Source organism: Aegilops tauschii, chromosome 2 (genome assembly GCF_002575655.3).
Source record: "Aegilops tauschii subsp. strangulata cultivar AL8/78 chromosome 2, Aet v6.0, whole genome shotgun sequence".
Lineage (NCBI taxonomy): Eukaryota > Viridiplantae > Streptophyta > Magnoliopsida > Poales > Poaceae > Aegilops > Aegilops tauschii.
In genome coordinates this window covers 2,136,139-2,156,956 of record NC_053036.3, presented here as the reverse complement: position 1 = coordinate 2,156,956, position 20,818 = coordinate 2,136,139, and the positions used below count along the sequence as shown (strand labels likewise).

Sequence of the window (20,818 nt, the reverse complement as noted above, 5' to 3'; positions counted from 1 at the left end):
GAAATATATCTTAGATATTAATGTCAAATGTTAGATGAATTAGATGAATTAGCTAGATATTAATATTAGATGAGTTAGTTTTTTATACTTTTAGTTATAGATGAATTAGATATATTAATGTTAGATAAATTAGATATATTAAATTTAGGTATATGAGATTTGATCATCTAATTAAAATTTAGCTATATAGAACTAACTACTTTATTTTTAGTAAGAAAATTAATAGAACTAGTTTATTTTTAGTAAGTGCTTAGTTCAATTATTGAATTAATATAGAACTAGTTGAATTAATAGTACTAGTTGAATTAATAGAACTGTTAAGTGTTTATCAATTAATGTTTCACCTATGAACATAGAAAATGTCGTCTGACAATGAAAACAATTTCGTTATATGCGAATACTGCGAAGACGAGCGCGGCCTGTGCGACAGAAATTTCCTAGTTGATGATAGGCGCTTCAGCATCAAACTGGATGAAACCTTCGAAGTGGATACAGTAAGTCACAACGAGAGGTCTTTTTTCATAATTAAGCATGACTTATGCTTCATTTGCTTCAACTTATAATTTTAAATTTCACTATTCTACTAGCGTATCCTCTGTCATGCAAGAATTTATTAAATTTTCACTAAGATAGGTTTCAGTCCTAACAAAACTATGGAGGTAAAAAGAGTTTACTTGAAGACCGAGCATGGTTATACCTTCGATGTCAAATTATACAATGCAGACACCTACACATATTTTGAATGCAAAACTTGGCAAGCACTATGCAAGGATTATGCATTTGAGCCTCATATGGTTATCACGTTTGATATTCGTCCGGAAGATGATATTGAAGGTAGTAGAGACATTTGGGTCGATGTGCAGATGCCTCCAGTTCTACCATTATGTGAGTTTCTCAACTATGCATATTTATGTCTTCGATATTGTTTATTCAAAAATAGTTGACAACTAATTTCTATTGACAACTTATTTCCATTTAAGCAAACATGTCCAGCGCTTGGTAGATAGGACCATCCATTGTCCCGGGGCTGAACTAAACTGCGAAGAGATAAGTCATTATGTTTCATGGCTTGAGGATCTTGATGCTGTCAAGAGAAATTATTTTCCTGAATTCAAAAATCTTAGTACTCAAAACGTGCGACCAATAGTGATCGTATTGAACTACTGTCACATCTATTTAGGAAAGATGGTAAGATTTTTACTATTTGTCCTCAGTGCATCTTTTGCATACATTATTTTTCAAGCTAAACTTCATTGCTAAGTATGTTACTATACGATGTTCTTTAACAAGGACTCCCGATGACAGTTGTGCCTCAGTGGATCGGTAATAAAGGTCGCATGTCAATGGTTAGCTTATGGCCAAGACATCCTACATTGCACATGAGTGCATTCAGTATTTCTACAACCGAGGAATGCTTAATAGTGAAAGACTGGAGCAAAATTTTGAACGATCGCAGAGAAGTACTAGGGGGCAGCAATCAGAAGCGTAGCCCACGATTAGGAGACAGGTTCATCTGCATGCTCCAATATGATGAATCAGGAGAGCTACACATGTTCTATGCTATTTTACCCGAGAGCAGCAAGAATGATTAGCTAGTTCATGCTCTTAGTACTTGTCCTCTCATGTCCGTGTTCTTCATCCTGAACTTAATCTCAAAGTGATTTGCTTTTGTGGTCTTATGAACGCTTATAATCTCATGACCATGTTGAACTCTATGATATCTTTGCTTCTGATATAAGTGAATGTTTCTTCTTTAAGCTAGTGTTGGTGGTGGATTAGATAGCGGTAATGACTATGATAATTAAATAGTGGTAATGACGACTATGATGATTATTAGCTAGCTAGTACTGTTGTTGGTGATGATATGATGCAAGAGTTTCTATATTAATATGATGATGATGAGTTATTATATCATTTATGAAAGAAAGCGCAGATTAGTTTCAACTGGATGGATCCTAGCTAAGTGATCAAGTATATCCTAACAACTCATTATAATGTAAAAGCAATCTCTAAATTAAATTGAAAACACAAAATTAAAGGAAAAATAAAAAATAAAACCAAACCCCCCCAAACCTTTAGTACCGGTTGGTGTTACCAACCGGTACTAAAGGTCTCGCCGCCCCCGGCCCTGGCTCGTGCCACGTGGTGGCACTTTAGTGGCGGTTCGTGCTGAACCGGTACTAAAGGGGGGGCTTTAGTCCCCACCCTTTAGTGCCGATTACAGAACCGGCACTAAAAGCCCCTACGAACCGGTGCTAAAGCCCGGTTCTGCACTAGTGCTAGAGTTGTAATGGGAATAGTATGTGGTTACCGAAGGTTGTTCGGAGTCCCGGATGAGATCCTGGACGTGACAAGGAACTCCGGAATGGTCCGGAGGCGAAGATCGATATATTGGACGAAGGGTATTGGAGTCCGGAATTGTTCCTGGACTACCGGGTGACGACCAGCGTGACCGAAAGGAGTTTCGGAGGCCCCGGCAAGCGTTGGGGGGCCTTATGGGCCAAAGGAAGGGGGCACATCACCCACTAAGGGGCCGTGCGCCCCTCCCACCCCATCTCACGTAACATGGAGAGGTGGGGGCGCCTCCCCTAGGGCAGCCGCCCCTCCCGGCTTGGGGGGCAAGTTTCCTAGGGGTGGGGCGCCCAAACCCATCTAGGGTTGCCCCTGTGGCCGTCACCCCTCCCTAGGGAAACCCTAGGGCGCCTCCTCCTCCCCCCTTCCACCTATATATAGTGAGGGAGAGAGAGGGCAGCCGCACCCCTTCCCCTGGCGCAGCCTTCCCCCTCTCCAACACCTACTCCTCCTTCGTAGTGCTTGGCGAAGTCCTGCAGGAGAACAACAAGCTCCACCACCACGTCGTCGTGCTGCCGGAGCTCTCCCTCAACTTCTCCTCTCCCCTTACTGGATCAAGAAGGAGGAGACGTCCCCAGGCTGTACGTGTGTTGAACGCGGAGGCGCCGTCCATTCGGCGCTTGGATCGGATCTTCCGCGATTTGAATCGCCGCGAGTACGACTCCATCAACCGCGTTCTTGTAACGCTTCCGCTTAGCGATCTTCAAGGGTATGAAGATGCACTCCCTCTCTCTCGTTGCTAGCATCTCCTAGATTGATCTTGGTGACACGTAGGAATTTTTTTGAATTATTACTACGTTCCCCAACACGGCATCGGTCGGTGATGATCGGTGGTTCTCTGCAGTGGGGGTTGAGGCAGTATGGGCTAGCTACCCGGGAGACTCGACCAGGACAGCAGAGGCTCGACGCGGTGATAGCGGCGAGGCGTGCGGTAAGCACGGGACACAGCGACAGGCCAGGGCACTGGTGGTCAGACCCGTGGTCAGACAAATTATGCAGGGGGTGCTGAAGCAGTGTTGACGAGTACCAGATTCGAGTTGGTGACTGGGTCTATCGGTGCCGGTTGATGGACAGGAGTTGACCATGGAGAATCTGAGAAAGTGGCGAAAAGTCTGGAATTGTCAAAAGCTGAGAGTACATGGCCGTATATTCTGTGTTTGTGCACATGGCAAAGTGCGGATGATAAGTACAGAAGGAGGTGGAGTGCTATAGCTGTGGGACATGTCAGAGACTATCTGGGAAAAAAGGATGAGACAACTGTGAATTTGACTCAAGGTGACAAAGGGCGACGGTGAAATTCCTTCAAGTTTCAGACAAGCGGTCAAGAAAGAGCGGCGACATTGAGTTCAGGTAACTCTTATATGTGGCGTCCAGTATGTGAGTTGTTCATTTTCATGCAGACAGTGGTCGGTGTGTGATGGCGTTGAATGGATTCTTCGGAAGTTGGGAGCATAAAGTAGAGTAATGAGGAACTTAATTTTGCTCGAGTGTTGACTGTGAAGAAGACGAGGAGGGACTACAGTTGCAGGTGGAGTCACATGGAGTCTGGGAGTAGCAGCGGTGCTCACAGCGTATCTCAAGTCCAATGTACATGGAGGTTCGACGCATAGATGAATTCAAGGTGGTGAAGAATATTCGCCAAGATGGAGTTTGTTAGAGTTGTGTCGAATATTATTGTACAAGGTAGGTTACAGTTGGACTTGGTTTTGGGCTGTGTGTAGACAAGATAGGAGTTGTGTCCTAATAGAACACTTGTATCCTAGGCCTCTCATATATATCGGGGATAGACACACGATGTAACCTATGCCAACATAATAGCACGAGCACGCGCGGGGGGAAGCCGACGACGTGTGCCGGTGGTCGAGCGGCCGAGGTGTGATATTGTGACGGTGTCATGGGAAGGAGCGCCTCGGTTTATTCTAACTAGCGGTAACATGAGCAGGGCTGCAAGATTCGGTGGACAGTCGTGTTGATCTAGAGGAGTTGTCGATGTTATTGATCGGTGTATGGGTAAGATCAGAAGGATTGGACAACCCCCGCAAAAAAAGAAGAAGAAGGATTGGACAGCTGGCCGTGCCGGGCCAGGCTGGCCCATTTGGCATGCTGCCAAGGAGCGCGACACGGACGTGTGTATTGGTGTGCCTGGGTGGGCTGTGTGGTGCCTGGCCCGTTTAGGCCGAGGGGGGGCCGTGCCGAGTCTTTCGCCCATCTGAACATTTTCTCAAAAACGAAGAGGTGCTGTCAGTCAATGTGAGCTCACTCCACTCCAGATCTAGCTAGCTGCAGCACACGCCCAAGCTCATCCATCTCTTCTCTCCCCACCGAAATCCACCGGAGCGGCGGCGGCGGAATCAGCCTAGCCACAGCGGCCGGCCGAGGCAGCAGCCAGCAGCCAGCAGCCATGGAGATGGTGGTGGGCGCGTCGGAGGCGACGATGAAGTCGCTGCTGAGCAAGCTGGGCGGGCTGCTGGCGCACGAGTACGCGCTCATCCGCGGCGTCCGCGGCGACATCCAGTACATCAACGACGAGATGGCCAGCATGCAGGCCTTCCTCGGCGACCTCAGCAGCGCCGCCCCCCAGGGCCACGACCGCCGGATGAGGGACTGGATGAAGCAGATCCGCGACGTCACCTACGACATCGAGGACTGCGTCGACGACTTCGCGCACCGCCTCTCCCACGACCCCGCCGCCGGCCGCGACGTCTGGTGTGTCTTCCTCTCCTCCACCGCCTACGAGATCTGGACCTGGCGGCCTCGCCGCAGCATCGCCTCGTCCATCGCCGAGCTCAAGGTCCGGGCGCAGCAGATCGGGGAGCGCCGGACCAGGTACGGCGTGGAGAACCCCAGGACCTTGGAGGGCGAGTCCGGCGGAGCTCTCCCCAAATTCGAGACCGCCGAGTACCAGCACACCACCCTTGCGCTCGTTGGCACCAAGAAGCCCGTCGGAGTTGAAGAGGAGATGAAGGAACTCGGCAGGTGGCTGACATTGCAACAGCCATCTGCCCACGATGCCTCCTCCTCCTCAGACCCTGCATCCCAAACGGAGGCTCTGAAGCAAGACCAGGCCGTGCTGTCCATCGTCGGCTTCGGAGGGGTCGGCAAGACGACCATCGCCACGGCCTTGTACCAGGAATACAGCGATCAATTCGACCGCCGGGCGACGGTCACCGTGTCCCAGAGCTCTGACATTGACATGATACTGCTGACCATACTCAGTCAAGTCAAGCCGCAATCCAAAGATGATAACGAGCAGCAAGGCAGCAGCGGTGGTGGCCCCTCCGACAAGAAATGCCTCATGGCTACCATTGGAATAGTATGGGGTACTATCATGCACAAGGGCCGCAAGGACGACAAGCAGCGAGGTGGCGGCACCTCTCAGACAACAAAAGATCTCAAGCAGCACTTGGAGGAGCACTTGGTGAAAAACAGGTACAACATATTCTCATGTTGAGTTTGTTTGTTGGTTGATTAGTTCATCGCTAAATTGTAGAGTTGCACAGTAATACGCAGGAACATACAACCATTGTGAATCATTAAGGGATAGTGCTCCCTATGCAAATTATACATGTTATTAAAAAGAAGTAATCAGTTGGGGAGGAATAAAATGTTCCAAATGAGAGAATCAGTTGTTATTTGACCATAGACACAAGCAACTTGTGGACGATATTGGACATTTAATCAAGATTGCAAAAGCTTTATATGTAACAAAGGAAGAAGGATATTTCATTTTTGGCATAACTGAATTACTGTGTACTTATTTCCTTGCTGTTGATATTTCATTTGACATCCAGTGTATAAAAGAGTTTATTTAATATTTACTCTTTTTCTTCTCATCGCAGTTACTTGCTCTTAGTTGATGATGTGTGGTCTGCACCAATGTGGAAGAAGATAAAGAATTTATTGCCTAAAAGTAATAAAGGCAGTAGAATAATAGTTACCACACGCTTTCAAGCTGTTGCCAATGAGTGCAGAAGAGATAAAGGAGATCACATTCATAAAGTTGTGGTACTTAGTGACAACAAGCCTAAAGAATTATTCATGGCTGAATCTGGAATTAGCGTGGACAAGCCTAAAGAAAACCAGGAGAAAATCCCAGCCAGACTCTGGGAAATGTGCGGGGGTCTGCCATTGGCCATTGTTACCATGGCTGGTTATGCTGCTTGCAATCCAGACAAACTGGTGGACAAGTGGGATGAGGTTTGCAGTACACTGGTACCAGACTCTGGGAAAGCTCTTGGCCAGGACGGAGTCACCAGGATACTCAGTCACTGCTACAATGATATGCCTGGTGAGATCAAGACTTGCTCCTTGTATCTGTGCATATTCCCAAAGGGCCGCAAGGTCAGCAGGAAGCGGCTCACGAGGCGATGGCTAGCAGAGAGATTTGTCAGTGAGAAAGATGGGTTGAGTGCTGAAGATGTCGCAGAGGCATACTTCAATCATCTCGTAAGGAGGAAGATTATACGGGCTGTGGAGCACAGCAGCAATGGCAAGGTGAAGAGCTACCAAGTCCACGACATGGTTCTCGAGTACATCGTATCCAAGGCAAGTGAAGAAAACTTCGTCACCGTGGTCGGTGGCCATTGGCTCATGGCGCCACCTAGCAACAAAGTCCGCCGTCTGTCCCTCCAAGTTAGCGACACGAAACACAAGAAATCAATGGAGAGCATGAATTTAACTCATGTCCGATCTCTGACCATGTTTGGGAGCTTGACCCAACTGCCTTCTAATTCATTGAAATTTGGAATTGTGCAAGTACTGGACCTTGAAGGTTGCAAGGATTTCAGACAACATCATGCTGAGGAGATATGCAAGATGCTTCTACTCAAGCATCTAAGCCTCCGAAGGACAGACATTGACAAGATTCCTAAAAAAATTGGAAAGCTCCAGTATTTGGAGACTCTTGACATAAGAGAGACCAATGTCACAGAGCTACCGAACACCATCTGCCTGCTTGAACGAGTGGAGAACATACTTGGTGGGAACAAAAGAACAAGGAAGGCACTGAAACTTCCCGAAGATCTGAAGAAGGAAACAATGAAAAGCCTGCGTATACTGTCAGGTATTGAGATCGTCGAGGGACCAGGTACAGTGGCAGACTTTCATCATCTGACAGATCTGAGAAAGCTTACCATTTACAGGCTCAACCTCGAAAAGGGTAGTGAGCTTTTTGGAGAACTAAGCTCCTCGATCGAGTACCTTGGTGGCTATTCTCTCCACACCCTGGTGATCGACGATGAGTCGTCTGAGTTTCTGATATCACTAGGTGCTCTCTCTTCCCCTCCAAAGTTTCTCAATGCTCTAGAGCTGTCCGGCAAGCTGGTTGAGCTCCCAAAATGGATCACAGAGCTGGATGCCCTCACGAAGCTGACCCTCTCGGTGACGGTGCTCACTGCTGATGCTTTGCACGTATTGAGCAAGCTCAATACATTGTTCTCGCTCACATTTTCGCTCACTGCAGCAAAGCAGGACCCAGAAACAATCTTCATCATCGAGGAGAACAAACGGCGCTCTGATGGGCAGATAATGGTTCCAACTGGTGGATTTGAGAATCTCAAGCTTCTTCGCTTCTTGGCTCCTTTCGTGCCGCTGCTAAGCTTTCCAAAAAATTCGTTGCCAAAGCTCGAAAGGCTTGAGCTGCGGTTCAGCATGTTTGAGGGACTGTATGGCTTAGAAAACCTTGCAGAGCTCGAAGAGGTGCATCTCAGAGTGCATGACAAAGCAGACGAGACTACAAAGTCGTTCGTAGAAGGTATGGCAACTGCAGCCAGGGAAGGTAACAAGTGCCATAGAATTATCGTCGATCAGTATCACGGGCGAGAGTGAGTGACCCAGATGCCAACCTATGTGGTTATATTCATTTATGTTTATTTCTTGTACGAAATATTATTCTGTTGTGTGATTCTAGTTCGTGTGCAAGATCAAAACACTGTTTCGTTGATAATATGTGTTTGTAATTCTAGTTCTGCTTCATTTGAGTTCAGTGAGTGACGGTGCTCCGTTATCTTGCTTGTTGTGGCAAGAAATTGAAACTTAAAGACATCTTTTTCTTGCCCTGCGTCAGAAGTACTCCCTCCGTTCCAAAGTTCTTGTCTTAGATTTGCCTAGATACGGATGTATCTAATACTAAAACGTGACTTGATGCATCCGTATTTACATAAATCTAAAACAAGAATTTTGGGACGGAGGGAGTAGATAACAATATTGCCCTTTTGGTGGGCACGAAGTTTCTTGTGGGAGATGGAGATAAAAGATTCATTTTAGAGTGGACATTTGGTGTGCTGACAGGACGGCTTTGCCAAAAATTCCCAGAAATTTTGCATGGACACAAATATTCTGTTGCCTACAACAACAACAACAACAACAACAACAGAGTCTTTCAGTTCCAAACAAATTTGGGGTAGCCTAGAGTTGGAGCACAAATTTGGTCTACACTGACGTCTCTTAGGCATTATTAGCACCGGCACTTCTAGAGGTTGTGTTGTATATGTCAAACTATCGCAGACGATGTTGGATAAAATATAAAATGGTCTGCTAGATGATGCTTTAAAATGTACTCTGAGTATATTATTCAGAATATGATTGACACAAGTGCACTCCGTATTGTCAACAGGTGATCGTCAATATTGAAGCTACAAAGTAACTCCTAGATTGTTCAGCCAGGGGTTAAAACACTTCGATCACTCCACACAACATACAAGGGAATTTACCCGACTTCAATCACTCCACACAACATACAAGGGAATTTACCCGGCCCAGGTTCAGGCCACCGATGCGGTGTAACACCATAATCCTGCTTATGTGTTTGTCATATATTGTCACAACCCTAGGATATTTGGGTGTAAATAGTTGCATTCAGTGAGCATCCATGCATCATATTTAATTCAAGAAACTTTGAAGTGAGGGAATTTTCAAAGCCTCAAAAAAATTTAAATAAAGTGCAAAACCCCTAAAATCTCATTCAATGATTCCAAATATGCCTTCAAATAGTTCTGAGAATTTTAGCAACAGTTATTAGCCAAACCAAACTTTATGAACATTTTTAAGGGGTTATTTGGACTTCGAATTTAAAACACTATTGTAACTGAATTTGGAGTTATATTCATAATTTATAGAATATAAGTTCAAATAATTCTAAAATATTTCATGTGCATTTGGAAAAATCCAGAAATGCAACATAAAAATATTCAAAAGTTCATAAACATAAGCGGATAAAAAGCATCATTAGGATTGATGGTAAAGATTGCCAGGCAGGCATCCCATAAACCAACCGGATTATTATCATGTCTAAAATGGAAAGAGAGGAAGGTGACATGTCACATTTGAGCTGATACACAAATATGATGACCCTAGTTCCAACTAAATGCTGAATTTGCTAAGAAGACCAAAGCTCACATCCATTGCAAGCAAACATCCATTGACATGACATACCTGCCAGCATAAGAAATGGGAGGCGAAAAGTATTATCAGAAAGCATCGTTGGATAATACTTAACATAATAATGACTACATGGAAATTCTGTCATGTACCGTACCCATGAGAATGTAGTCACTCAGAAGCTAGCACTTCTTCGACTTCGGTTATCACTCTGCTAACACTTGTGTCAAATTCTCTTTCAAACCCTCTGTCAGCAGTTTTATTGGGCAGGAAAATCTCTCGGTCGCCATTGATGGAAAGCTTGATCAGATTAGCATGGCTGGCAGCGTCTTCCCTCACAACGGCAATTGTCTCAAAGACACCGTCACTGGCTGCATGCTGTGAAGAGTACAGGAGGATCACCATGTTGAGGCGCTCAAGGAGCATGATACCTGATGGGACTTTATCTGCTGGCCCATGATAGAGGTTCAGCTGGAGCTGTTTCAGATTTGGCATCGCTTTGTCCTCAAAGCTTACCCACGGCACGCAACAGTCAAAACAGAACACCTCAAGCCTCACGAAGCCTGCACTGCTGGTGATGCTTACTTGCTTTCTTGGGAGGGCAACCAGTGCTAGTGCAAGAACACTCAGGCAGGGCAGGCCTCCGATTATCATCAGATCATTCGCCTCTAGTTTCCAGACCCTGATATCAAGAAGAGTAAGAGTGCTGAGCTGTGCAATCCACCCTGGAACTTTCACAAATCGTCCTGCCACCTTTAGCTTCTCAAGTTGGGGAAAGTTGGGGGATTCAGGAGAAAGTTTGTCGCTCGGATTGGAATCACCATAAATTGTCAGAGATTTAAGATAGCTGCACTTGCCTACGGAAGACAGTAGCTTATCATTCTTTTCCATGTCAGCAAGTCCATCATACAGGACTAATTCAAGCTCCGTTACTTCTATCAGCTCGCTAATCTCCTTCATAGCACTTTCCGAGCACTCTCTGGAATCAACAGTGCCCATCACCTGAACTGGCTTCAACTGGTCGATTCCTCCAGACAACTTTACTCCGAAGCAACCTTGACAAACAAAAGGCAGATGTTTTAGTCTACGAAGCTGAAGAACTTCCTTGGGAAGGTCTTTCACTTGTGTCTGCCTTACATCCAGAGTCACCAGATTTTGCAGTTTCCTGATTTCTGGAGGAAGATTGCTGATTTGTGTCCAGCTCACATCCAGAGTCTCCAGATTTTGCAGATTCGAGATTTCTGGAGGGATCTCAGTGACTTGCGTCTGCTTGAGACTCAGGTACTTCAGCTTGATCATTCGGCATATATCATCCATACCAGAGTTGTCTAAATCCTCGCAACCATCTAGATCCAACACCTGTACATTCTTCAACTGCTTGAGTGAAACTGGATTAGCAGGACCAAGCATAGTCACGGAACACACGTTGGTTAGGTTCATCCTTTCCGTGCTAATCAAAAGTTCTGTATCAGAACATCGCATAAACAAACGGTTGGGCATCACTTCCACATGTGGCTCAGACTCAGAGAAAAAGGTAGCAAAGTCTTGTTCTCGTGATATCAGTCTAAGAACATAGAGCATCATATAGGTAACTTCATAGGTCTCTTTCCCTAGACAGTTAAGATATTTCACCGGCTGAATCACATTCCTGTTGATGAGCTCATCAAAGTATCGCCTTGCCACTTCCTCAGGACTACAGCTCTTATCTTTAGGGACAAGTCCTTCAGCAATCCATTTCCTAACCAAACTATCCCTCTGAATGCTTTGGTTCCTAGCAGATGCAGCTAAGTACAGCAAGCAGGCCCTCAGAGTGTCGGGAAGGTCGAAGTAGCTACATAACAGAATCCTTGTCAACCCTTCCACATAACATAAACCACCAACCGCAGAATGTAAAGACTTCATGATCTCTTGGCATCGCTCCTTTATTTTGCCAGCAGAAAATGGAAAATCTGCTGAAGCAACACTTATTATTGCTAAAGGCATACCACCACAGATTTTCAAGATTTCATCAACTTCTGTAAGTGCATCAGGGCAACTGTCCTCTGATCCAAAACATCTCTTTAGAAACAATCTTTTGGAGTATTGGTACCCAAGAGGCATAATTTCATATATCAAGTCTTTGTTCTTCAAACAACATTTTTCAGCTATCTTATTAACACGAGTTGTAGTAATTACTCGGCTGCCACAATCATTACTTGGCAAACTCAAAGAGATGGTATTCCAACTATTTTCGTCCCATAGATCATCAATTACAATGAGATACCTACAAAAATTCCGAACAAAATCAAGAACACAGTGAGGCAAAAATATATAAAAATAAAAAGTATCAGTAAGAACTAACATAAGCAAGGTATTATGGATAATATTTCCTATTATCAGTAAGAACCATCACAAAAGTGATAAAAAAAAAGCAAAATCACCAAAAGTGAGTAACACAGCGCATGTGTTAGTGAAGTAGCCCTGCAATGAGATTGTGATGAGAAAGCTGAACAAGATAGTATCACAACCTACTGCATTCTATAAATCATCAAGTGTCTACTGAAGTTTGCTGATAAAAAGCAACAATAGAGGAAGGCACAACAATAGTAACAATCAATATTAGAAAACTTTTTTCTATAGGAAAGAGTTGACAGAGCATGCTAAGGTACTTTGGATGATGAACATAAACATAAACCGTATCACTTTAAAGCCTACAAAAATAAACACCTTTTGCAATTAAAGAAACATGTCCATGTCTTGTTGATGCATACCTCTTGGTCTGAAGGAATTTACTGATTTCATGAATGAGCTGCATTTCACCCTTTGCTCTGTTGTCTGAATAACTTTGCTTGTGAAGATCATAGAGAATGTGCATCAGAACTTTCTGCATGTCAGGATTCTGAGATACAGGAACGAAAGTTTTGCAATCGAATTGCGTCTTAAGCTTATGATACACTGCTTTGGCAAGGGTTGTCTTACCCAATCCTCCGGATCCGACAACTGAGAGTATGTTGAGTTGATTGTCCCCATTGCACAGAACCTGCACCAGCTCATCCCTTGCATGCTCAATGCCAATGATCTCTCCCTCGTATGTGTAGGGATCTCCAACGGGCGGGGCATATAGTTTAGCTGCAACATCGTCAACCCTGAACCTGTTACACCTCTTGGGCATTTTCAGGAGTCGTTGCTCGATGTCTCTAATTGTGTGAGCGATCTGATAGCGAGTTTTGCCCTTGAACAGGTTGGCCATCTTCTTGGTGAACTCCTTGCCTTCTTCGAGGGCCAGAATATCGTCGATGTCTTTCTCAATGACATAAGATAGCTCCCTGGCGTTGTCTGTCCAGAGCCTAATCTGATTGTTGAGCTGTTCCCACGGCTGTTCCGCCAGCTTGCGGAGGACAAGCTGCATGCTCTTGAGCTCTCTTGAGAGACGCTCGAGCTCTCTCTTGTCGCACTTGAGCAGTTTGTGCTCATCCATGAAGAGCAGCTCGGATAGCTTGGGGAAGAGGTGTCCCTTCCTGACATCGATGCTCAATCTGCTGTCTGTCTGCTGCTGAATCTCATCTGTGCAGGTGACAGTAGATGCCTGTGTTGGCTCCCCGCAACCCTCCCCCTCCTGCACGGCACCGACATCCATGTTCGATCTGCTGTCTGTCTGCTGCTGAATCTCATCTGTGCAGGTGACAGTAGATGCCTGTGTTGGCTCCCCGCAACCCTCCCCCTCCTGCACGGCTCTGACATCGATGCTCGATCTGCTGTCTGTCTGGTGCTGAATCTCGTTTGTGCAGGTGATGTTAGATGCCTGCAACAAGAAGATCGTCGACGGACGATGATAGCCTAGATTAGCTGCAACACCATTGACCTTGAACCTGTTACGCGTCTTGGGCATTTCCAGGAGACGTTGCTCGATGCCTCTGATTGTGTGAGCGATCTGATAGCGAGTACTGCCCTTGAACAGGTTGGCCAGCTTCTCGGTGAACTCATTGCCTTCTTCAAGGACCAGAAGATCGTCGACGTCTTTGTCGATGACATAGGACAGCTCCCTGGCGTTGCCTGCCCAGAGCCTAATCAGATTGTCGAGCTGTCCCCGTGGCACATCCGCCAACATGCAGAGAACAAGCTGTGCGCTCTTCAGCTCTCTTGACAGACGCTCGAGGTCTCCCTTGTCGCATTTGAGCAGCTTGTACTCATCCATGAAGAGGAGCTCGAATAGCTTGGGGAAGAGGGAGCTCGATTGGTCGCTCCGTCTCTGCTGTCTAGTGGTAGATCTAGCTTGTGGAGGTGACAGCCGGTGGATGCCTGTCTCAGTCCCCTCCCCTCCCCTCATGCGCGGCGAGGAGAGCAAACGCAGGGCCTGAGGAGGCGGCGACGTGGGCTGAGCTGTATGTGATGAACGCTGATAGGCTAGAACGCCGTCGACCTTGAATCTGTTACGCCTCTTGGGCATTTTGAGGAGTCGTTGCTCGATGTCTCCGATTGTGCGAGAGATCTGATACCGAGTCTTGCCCTTGAACAGATTGGCCATCTTCTTGGTGAAATCTTTGCCTTCTTCAATAAGGACCAGAATGTCGTCGACATCTTTCTCGATGCCATGGGACAGCTCCCTGGCATTGTCTGCCCAGAGACTGACCTGGTTGTCGAGCACCTCCGCCAACTTGCGGAGGACAAGCTGCGTGCTCTTCAGCTCCCTTGACAGACGCTCGAGGTCTCCCTTGTCGCACTTCTGCAGCTTGTGCTCATCCATGAGGAGGAGCTCCAATAGCTTGGGGAACAGGCGTCCCGTCCCGACATCCATCATCGATTTGCTCTCTGCTGGTAGATCTGGTTTGTGCAGGTAACAGTGGATGCCTGCACTGCACTGGCTGCCGTCGGCCCTCCGCTCGTGCACGGCGCCGCGAGCGGGTGGCGGCGGCGGCGGCGGCGGCGGCGGCGGCGGCGACGTGTGCGGTCAACGGTATGGTACGGGTGGAGTGGGATGGGGTTGGGCTGTACGCGTGAGTGGGTGGGTTGGGCTGTATGTTATAGCTGGCCAAACGGGCCGGCCCGGCCCACCCTAGTCGTGCCTGGCCCGGCCCTCCGGCCCAAGCACGGCACAGGAGCCAAACGGCCCGGCCCGGCCCGACGGCACGCTAGCCTGATGGCCTGCTAGGCTGTTTCTTGGGCTGATTTTCGTCTGTTGCGTTGTTTTTTATGTGATAAACATGCCGTGTCGTGCCGGCCCGCGTGCCCAGCCTTCAGGCCCAGGCATGGCACAAGGCGTGCCGCGTGTCTGGCACAACCCGATTAGAGCGTGTCGAGCCTAGCCCATCACGTGTCGTGCCAGCGTGCTTGCAGGCCGGCATGCCAGGCCCGGCCCATTTGGCCAACTATACTATATGTGGTGGACGGGGTAGCCTAACAACAACTCTATCCAGCAAGCAACGAGTCAGTGAGGGCATGAACAATGGTGGCATATGAATACACATGCGGATATGCCCTATAAGAAAAAAATAGTTCAAGGCACTACATTCATTTTTTTTTCTCTTCAATGCAAACTACTACTAGTGGGCCTCATCAACAAGTTGAAAAATAAAAACTTCAATACATATGCATCTCTACTCTGTACTCTCCACTACTAGGAGAAAGCTTATAGATAGGATTTTAGCAGTAGCGTTGTATTATTGGCCAGCGCTACTGATACTTAGTGGTAGCGCGGGTAAGAAAAGAGCGCTACAGGTTGTGAAGTAGCAGTAGTGATGGGTGGTCGGCCAGCGCTACTGCTAAGTGGTCCCACCGCCATGTTGGGGAACGTAGCATGCAATTTCCAAAAAAAATCCCTACGCTCACGTAAGATCTATCTAGGAGATGCATAGCAACGAGAGGGGAGAGTGTGTCTACGTACCCTCGTGGACCGAAAGCGGAAGCATTTGCCAACGCGGTTGATGTAGTCGAACTTCTTCTCGTTTCGACCGATCAAGCACCGAACATACGGCACCTCCGAGTTCTGCACACGTTCAGCTTGATGACGTCACTCGAACTCTTGATCAAGTAGAGCGTCGAGGAAGTAGATGAGTTCCGTCAGCACGACGGCGTGATGACGGTGATGGTAAAGTTATCCGCGCAGGGCTTTGCCTAAGAACTACGAGAATATTGCCGGAGGCATAAACTGTGGAGGGGGCGCCGCACACGGCTAACAATTGTTGGTGTGTCTTCTAGGTGCCTCCCCCTTCATATATATATAGGTCGGAGGGAGAGGGAGCAGCCAAGGGGGCGCCCAAGTAGGAGGAATCCTACTTGGGTCCATAGTCCTATTCCCCTCCCCCTGAGGGAGTCCCGGATTAAGGGGTCCTCGGACAGCCGGACTGTATACTTGGTCCGGACTGTTGGACTATGAAGATACAAGATAGAAGACTTCGTCTCGTGTCCGGATGGGACTCTCCTTTGCATGGAAGGCAAGCTTGCCAATTCGGATATGAAGATTCCTTTCTCTGTAACCGACTTTGTACAACCCTAGCCCCCCGGTGTCTATATAAACCGGAGGGTTTAGACTTCTAGGGTTTAGCCACAACAATTATAACCTCATAGGCTAGACTTCTAGGGTATAGCCATTACGATCTCGTGGTAGATCAACTCTTGTAATATTCATATTCATCAAGATCAATCAAGCAGGAAGTAGGGTATTACCTCCATAGAGACGGCCCGAACCTGGGTAAACATTGTGTCCCCCGCCTCCTGTTACCATTAGCCTTAGACACACAGTTCGGGACCCCCTACCCGAGATCCACCGGTTTTGACACCGACATTGGTGCTTTCATTGAGAGTTCTGCTGCGTCGTCACCAAAAGGCTTGATGGCTCCACCGGTCATCTACAACAACGCAGTCTAGGGGGGATCTTCCTCCCCGGACAGATCTTCATATTCGGCGGCTTCGTACTGTGGGCCAACTCGCTTGGCCATCTAGAGCAAATCGATAGCTACGCCCCTGGCCATCAGGTCAGATTTGGGAGCCTGAATTTTGCGGCCAATATCCGTGGAGACTTGATCTTCGACGGGTTCGAACCCATGACGGTTGTCCCCGGCCACCACGATGAACATGACCTAGATATGTCATCTGGCTGCGCGCAGGAGATAGCGCATGTGACCGCCCTGGCCCTAGAGCTGGAGCGGACTACGTCGTCCGAAGACTGGAAGCTTAACCCCGTCGCGGAGGCCACAGACTCAGCGGCGCTCGTGTTGGGGATCGTAGCAGAAATTTAAAATTTTCTACGCATCACCAAGATCAATCTATGGAGTCATCTAGCAACGAGGGACAGGAGTGCATCTACATACCTGTGACGCCCCCGATTTGACCGTACACTAATCATGCACGCAAATGTGTATGATCAAGATCAGGGACTCACGGGAAGATATCACAACACAACTCTACAACATAAATAAGTCATACAAGCATCATAATACAAGCCAGGGGCCTCGAGGGCTCGAATACAAGTGCTCGATCACAGACGAGTCAGCGGAAGCAACAATATCTGAGTACAGACATAAGTTAAACAAGTTTGCCTTAAGAAGGCTAGCACAAACAATGGGATACAGATCGAACGAGGCGCAGGCCTCCTGCCTGGGATCCTCCTAACTACTCTTGATCGTCGTCAGCGGCCAGCACGTAGTAGTAGGCACCTCCAGTGTCGTAGGTGTCGTCGTCGACGGTGGCGTCTGGCTCCTGGACCCCAACATCTGATTGCGACAACCAGAGAGAAAGGAAAAGGGGGAAAAAGAGGGAGAGAAGCAACCGTGAGTACTCATCCAAAGTACTCGCAAGCAAGGAGCTACACTACATATGCATGGGTATATGTGTAAAGGGGCATATCAATGGACTGAACTGCAGAATGCCAGAATTAAAAGGGGGATAGCTAGTCCTGTCGAAGACTACGCTTCTGGTCATCTCCATCTTGCAGCATGTAAAAGAGAGTAGATTGAAGTCCTCCAAGTAGCATCGCATAGCATAATCCTACCCGGCGATCCCCTCCTCGTCGCCCTGTTAGAGAGCGATCACCGGGTTGTATCTGGCACTTAGAAGGGTGTATTTTATTCAGTATCCAGTTCTAGTTGTCATAAGGTCAAGGTACAACTCCGGGTCGTCCTTTTACCGAGGGACACGGCTATTCGAATAGATAAACTTCCCTGCAGGGGTGCACCACATAACCCAACATGCTCGATCCCATTTGGCCGGACACACTTTTCTGGGTCATGCCCGGCCTCGTAAGATCAACACGTCGCAGCCCCACCTAGGCTCAACAGAGAGGTCAGCACGCCGGTCTAACCCTATGCGCGCAGGGGTCTGGGCCCATCGCCCTATGCACACCTGCACGTTGCGTACGCGGCCGGAAGCAGACCTAGCCCCCTTAATACAAGCGCGAGCTTACGGTCAAATGCGGCGCGCGCCACTCAGTCGCTGACGTCTATAGAGCTTCGGCTGATACCACGACGTCGGGATACCCATAACTACTCCCACGTAGATGGTTAGTGCGTATAGACCAAATGGCCAGACTCAGATCAAATACCAAGATCTCGTTAAGCGTGTTAAGTAACCACGAACGTCGACCAGGGCCAGGCCCACCTCTCACCTAGGCGGTTCTCAACCTGCCCTGTCGCTCCGCCACAAAGTAACAGTCGGGGGCCGTCAGGAACCCAGGCCCACCTCTACCGGGGTGGAGCCACCTGTCCTTTCAGCCCCCTCATCAGAACCACTTGCGGGTACTCCTCGAGCCGACCCGACTTTAGTCACCACATGTGTCATGTATATAATGTATATAGTATATACCCCTGATCACCTCCCGAAGTGATCACGACCCAGTAGTATAGCATGGCAGACGGACAAGAGTGTAGGGCCACTGATGGAACACTAGCATCCTATACTAAGCAGTAGGATAGCAGGTAAGGGTAACAACTGTAGCAACTATGACAGGCTATGCATCAGGATAGGATATCGGAAAGCAGTAACATGCTACACTACTCTAATGCAAGCAGTATAGAGAAGAATAGGCGATATCTGGTGATCAAGGGGGGGCTTGCCTGGTTGCTCTGGCAAGGAGGGGTCGTCTTCGACGTTGTCGATCACAAGGGCGGCATCGGTCTCGGGGTCTACCGGAGAGAAGAGGGGGAAGAAACAATAAACATAAAGCAAGCATAACATCACAAAGCATAACATGGCAATATGTTGTGCCGGGATTGTCCTAACGTATGGCTACACAATAAAGGTGAAGGGAGGAATTCAACCGGGAATGTATTCCCGGTTCCGGACCTGTATCAAACAGATGACCGGAGGGGGGAATGTTCCATGTTCAGCATGCTAGGGGCCTGTGACAGATGAACGGACTGCGTATTCGGATTCGTTGGATTTTTCTGAGCAACTTTCATGTAGAAAACATTTTCATCGGAGTTACGGTTTATTTTCTATGAATTTCTAAAGATTTAAACATTTTCTGAAATTAATTAAATTAACAGAATTAACAGAAAAGGAAATATGACACCAGCATTGCGTGGGGATGATGTCAGCAGTCAACAGACACGCTGACCAGGTCAAAACTGACCTGTGAGTCCAGTGGGTCCCACTGGTCAGTGACTGGACTAATTAACAGTGGTTAATTTAACTAAACTAAGTTAATTAGCTAGTAGGCCCCACCTGTCAGTGTCTAATTAGTTTACTAAATAATTTTTAATTATTAAAACATTGATTAAAGGAGTGGGGCCTGCCTGTCAGTGGCTCTGGGCTGCCCAGTCAGCGAGTTGACTGGGTCAACATAGTCAACAGGGCCCCATGGGCCCACACGTCAGCCTCACAGGGGGGCCACGCGGCGCCACGTCGACCACTGGCCGGAGACGCGCCGGAGTTGACTCTGACGAGCCAAACGCGGCGGCGCGGCTCGGGAGGGGCGCGAGTTTCGCGCACAGGGGGTCTGCGGGGTTGTGGCTGGGCGCGTTCGATCGGGCGTTCGACGCCGCATCCACCTACGGTGGCGGCGCGGCCCGTAATAGGCTAGAACGACGACGGCGAGAGCCGAGGCGGTCGCCGGAGTTCGGCCGCTTTCTGGTTTGGCGCTACGGGGCACCAAAACGTGCGCGGTTTGCGGCTACAGCTAGCTGGCAATGCGGCGCGTCCGATGGAGCAAGCAGCAGGGGCGGGATGGCCGGAGTGGCACCGGCGACAAGCCGTGGAGGCGGTGAGCTACGGGCCTCGTCGGGGACGGTGCTACGGTGCGCGCACGGGTGAAATAAACAGCTAGGCGTGGTCTACGCAGTGCGACGAGGCCAATGAGCAGCAGCGCGCGTCCAAATGGTCGCCGGAACGACGCCGACGACGTGCTAGGCAGTGGCGAGCTCGGGCAAGTCGAGGACGGCGGCTAAAGGGAGTAAACGGCGACGGGAGAGGGCTAGGAGGGATAAGAGGCTCACATTGAGCCTGCAGGTGTGCGAGAGTGAGCTCGGGGGAGGCTCGAGGCGGCGAAACGGGGCGGCGATCGACGGCGGCCGTGCGGGGAAGACGAGCTCGGGGAGGTCGTTGCAGTGGCTCCAAGCTTCAACGGAGAGGCGGAGGTGATGTAGTCGAGGGCGGCGACGGTGTACGACACGGCGAAGTGGCGATTGGGGCACGGTGGCCGCGGGATCGAGCGGAGGCGGCGGCGAGCGCTTCAGGTGAGGTGGGGAATGAGAGAGGCGGAGAGGGCAAGCAGCAGCTCGTGGGGAAGGGGGAAAAGATCTCTCGGAGGAGGCAGGGGGGCTGTCGCTGGCGACCTTATCCTCCCCGCGGCGCCTGTAGCAGCGTGGCCGGCGAGGTGGTTCGGCAGCGACGCCCCTGTTGCGGTCTGAGACCGAGGAACAGGGCGGGGGGGAGAGACCGCTGCGAGGGGGCACTGGGCTGGCTCGGGTGGGTTAGGTGGGCCGGCCCAGGTGGGTTCGGTCCAGGGAGGGGGGGTTGCTCTCTCTCTCTCTCTTTGCTTTTTCCTTTTCTTTTTTTTATCTTTTACCCTTTTATTTATTTTCCTTTTCTGGTATAGTTTTGCATCCTATTATTTTAGTTTTAGTAAAATATATACTTTGTTTATAAATTAGTATTTCAAATTAGTCCATACTCAAAA

At 48.5% G+C, this 20,818-nt stretch overlaps 2 protein-coding genes across 3 annotated transcripts; one reads left to right on the top strand and one right to left on the bottom strand.

Moving 5' to 3' along the window:
- Positions 1–4,588: 4,588 nt before the first annotated feature.
- LOC109736050 (disease resistance protein Pik-2) lies at positions 4,589–8,330 on the top strand. The gene is made up of 2 exons (XM_020295268.4): positions 4,589–5,781; positions 6,192–8,330. Exons 1-2 carry the CDS (start codon positions 4,754–4,756, stop codon positions 8,176–8,178), a joined length of 3,015 nt encoding a protein of 1,004 aa, XP_020150857.1. The 5' UTR covers positions 4,589–4,753; the 3' UTR covers positions 8,179–8,330.
- Positions 8,331–9,559: 1,229 nt separating this feature from the next.
- Positions 9,560–14,700, bottom strand: LOC109736051 (disease resistance protein Pik-2). Of its 2 annotated transcripts, XM_073507630.1 has the most exons (4): positions 13,403–14,700; positions 12,480–13,294; positions 9,887–11,992; positions 9,560–9,783 (listed from the first exon to the last, which is right to left on the bottom strand). In XM_073507630.1, the coding sequence occupies exons 1-3, from the start codon at positions 14,504–14,506 to the stop codon at positions 9,901–9,903; spliced, it is 4,011 nt and encodes a 1,336-aa protein (XP_073363731.1). In that variant the 5' UTR covers positions 14,507–14,700; the 3' UTR covers positions 9,560–9,783; positions 9,887–9,900. The 2 variants fall into 2 exon arrangements, with proteins under 2 accessions (XP_073363731.1, XP_020150858.1); XM_020295269.4 differs by having other exon boundaries at positions 12,480–14,700.
- Positions 14,701–20,818: the final 6,118 nt, after the last annotated feature.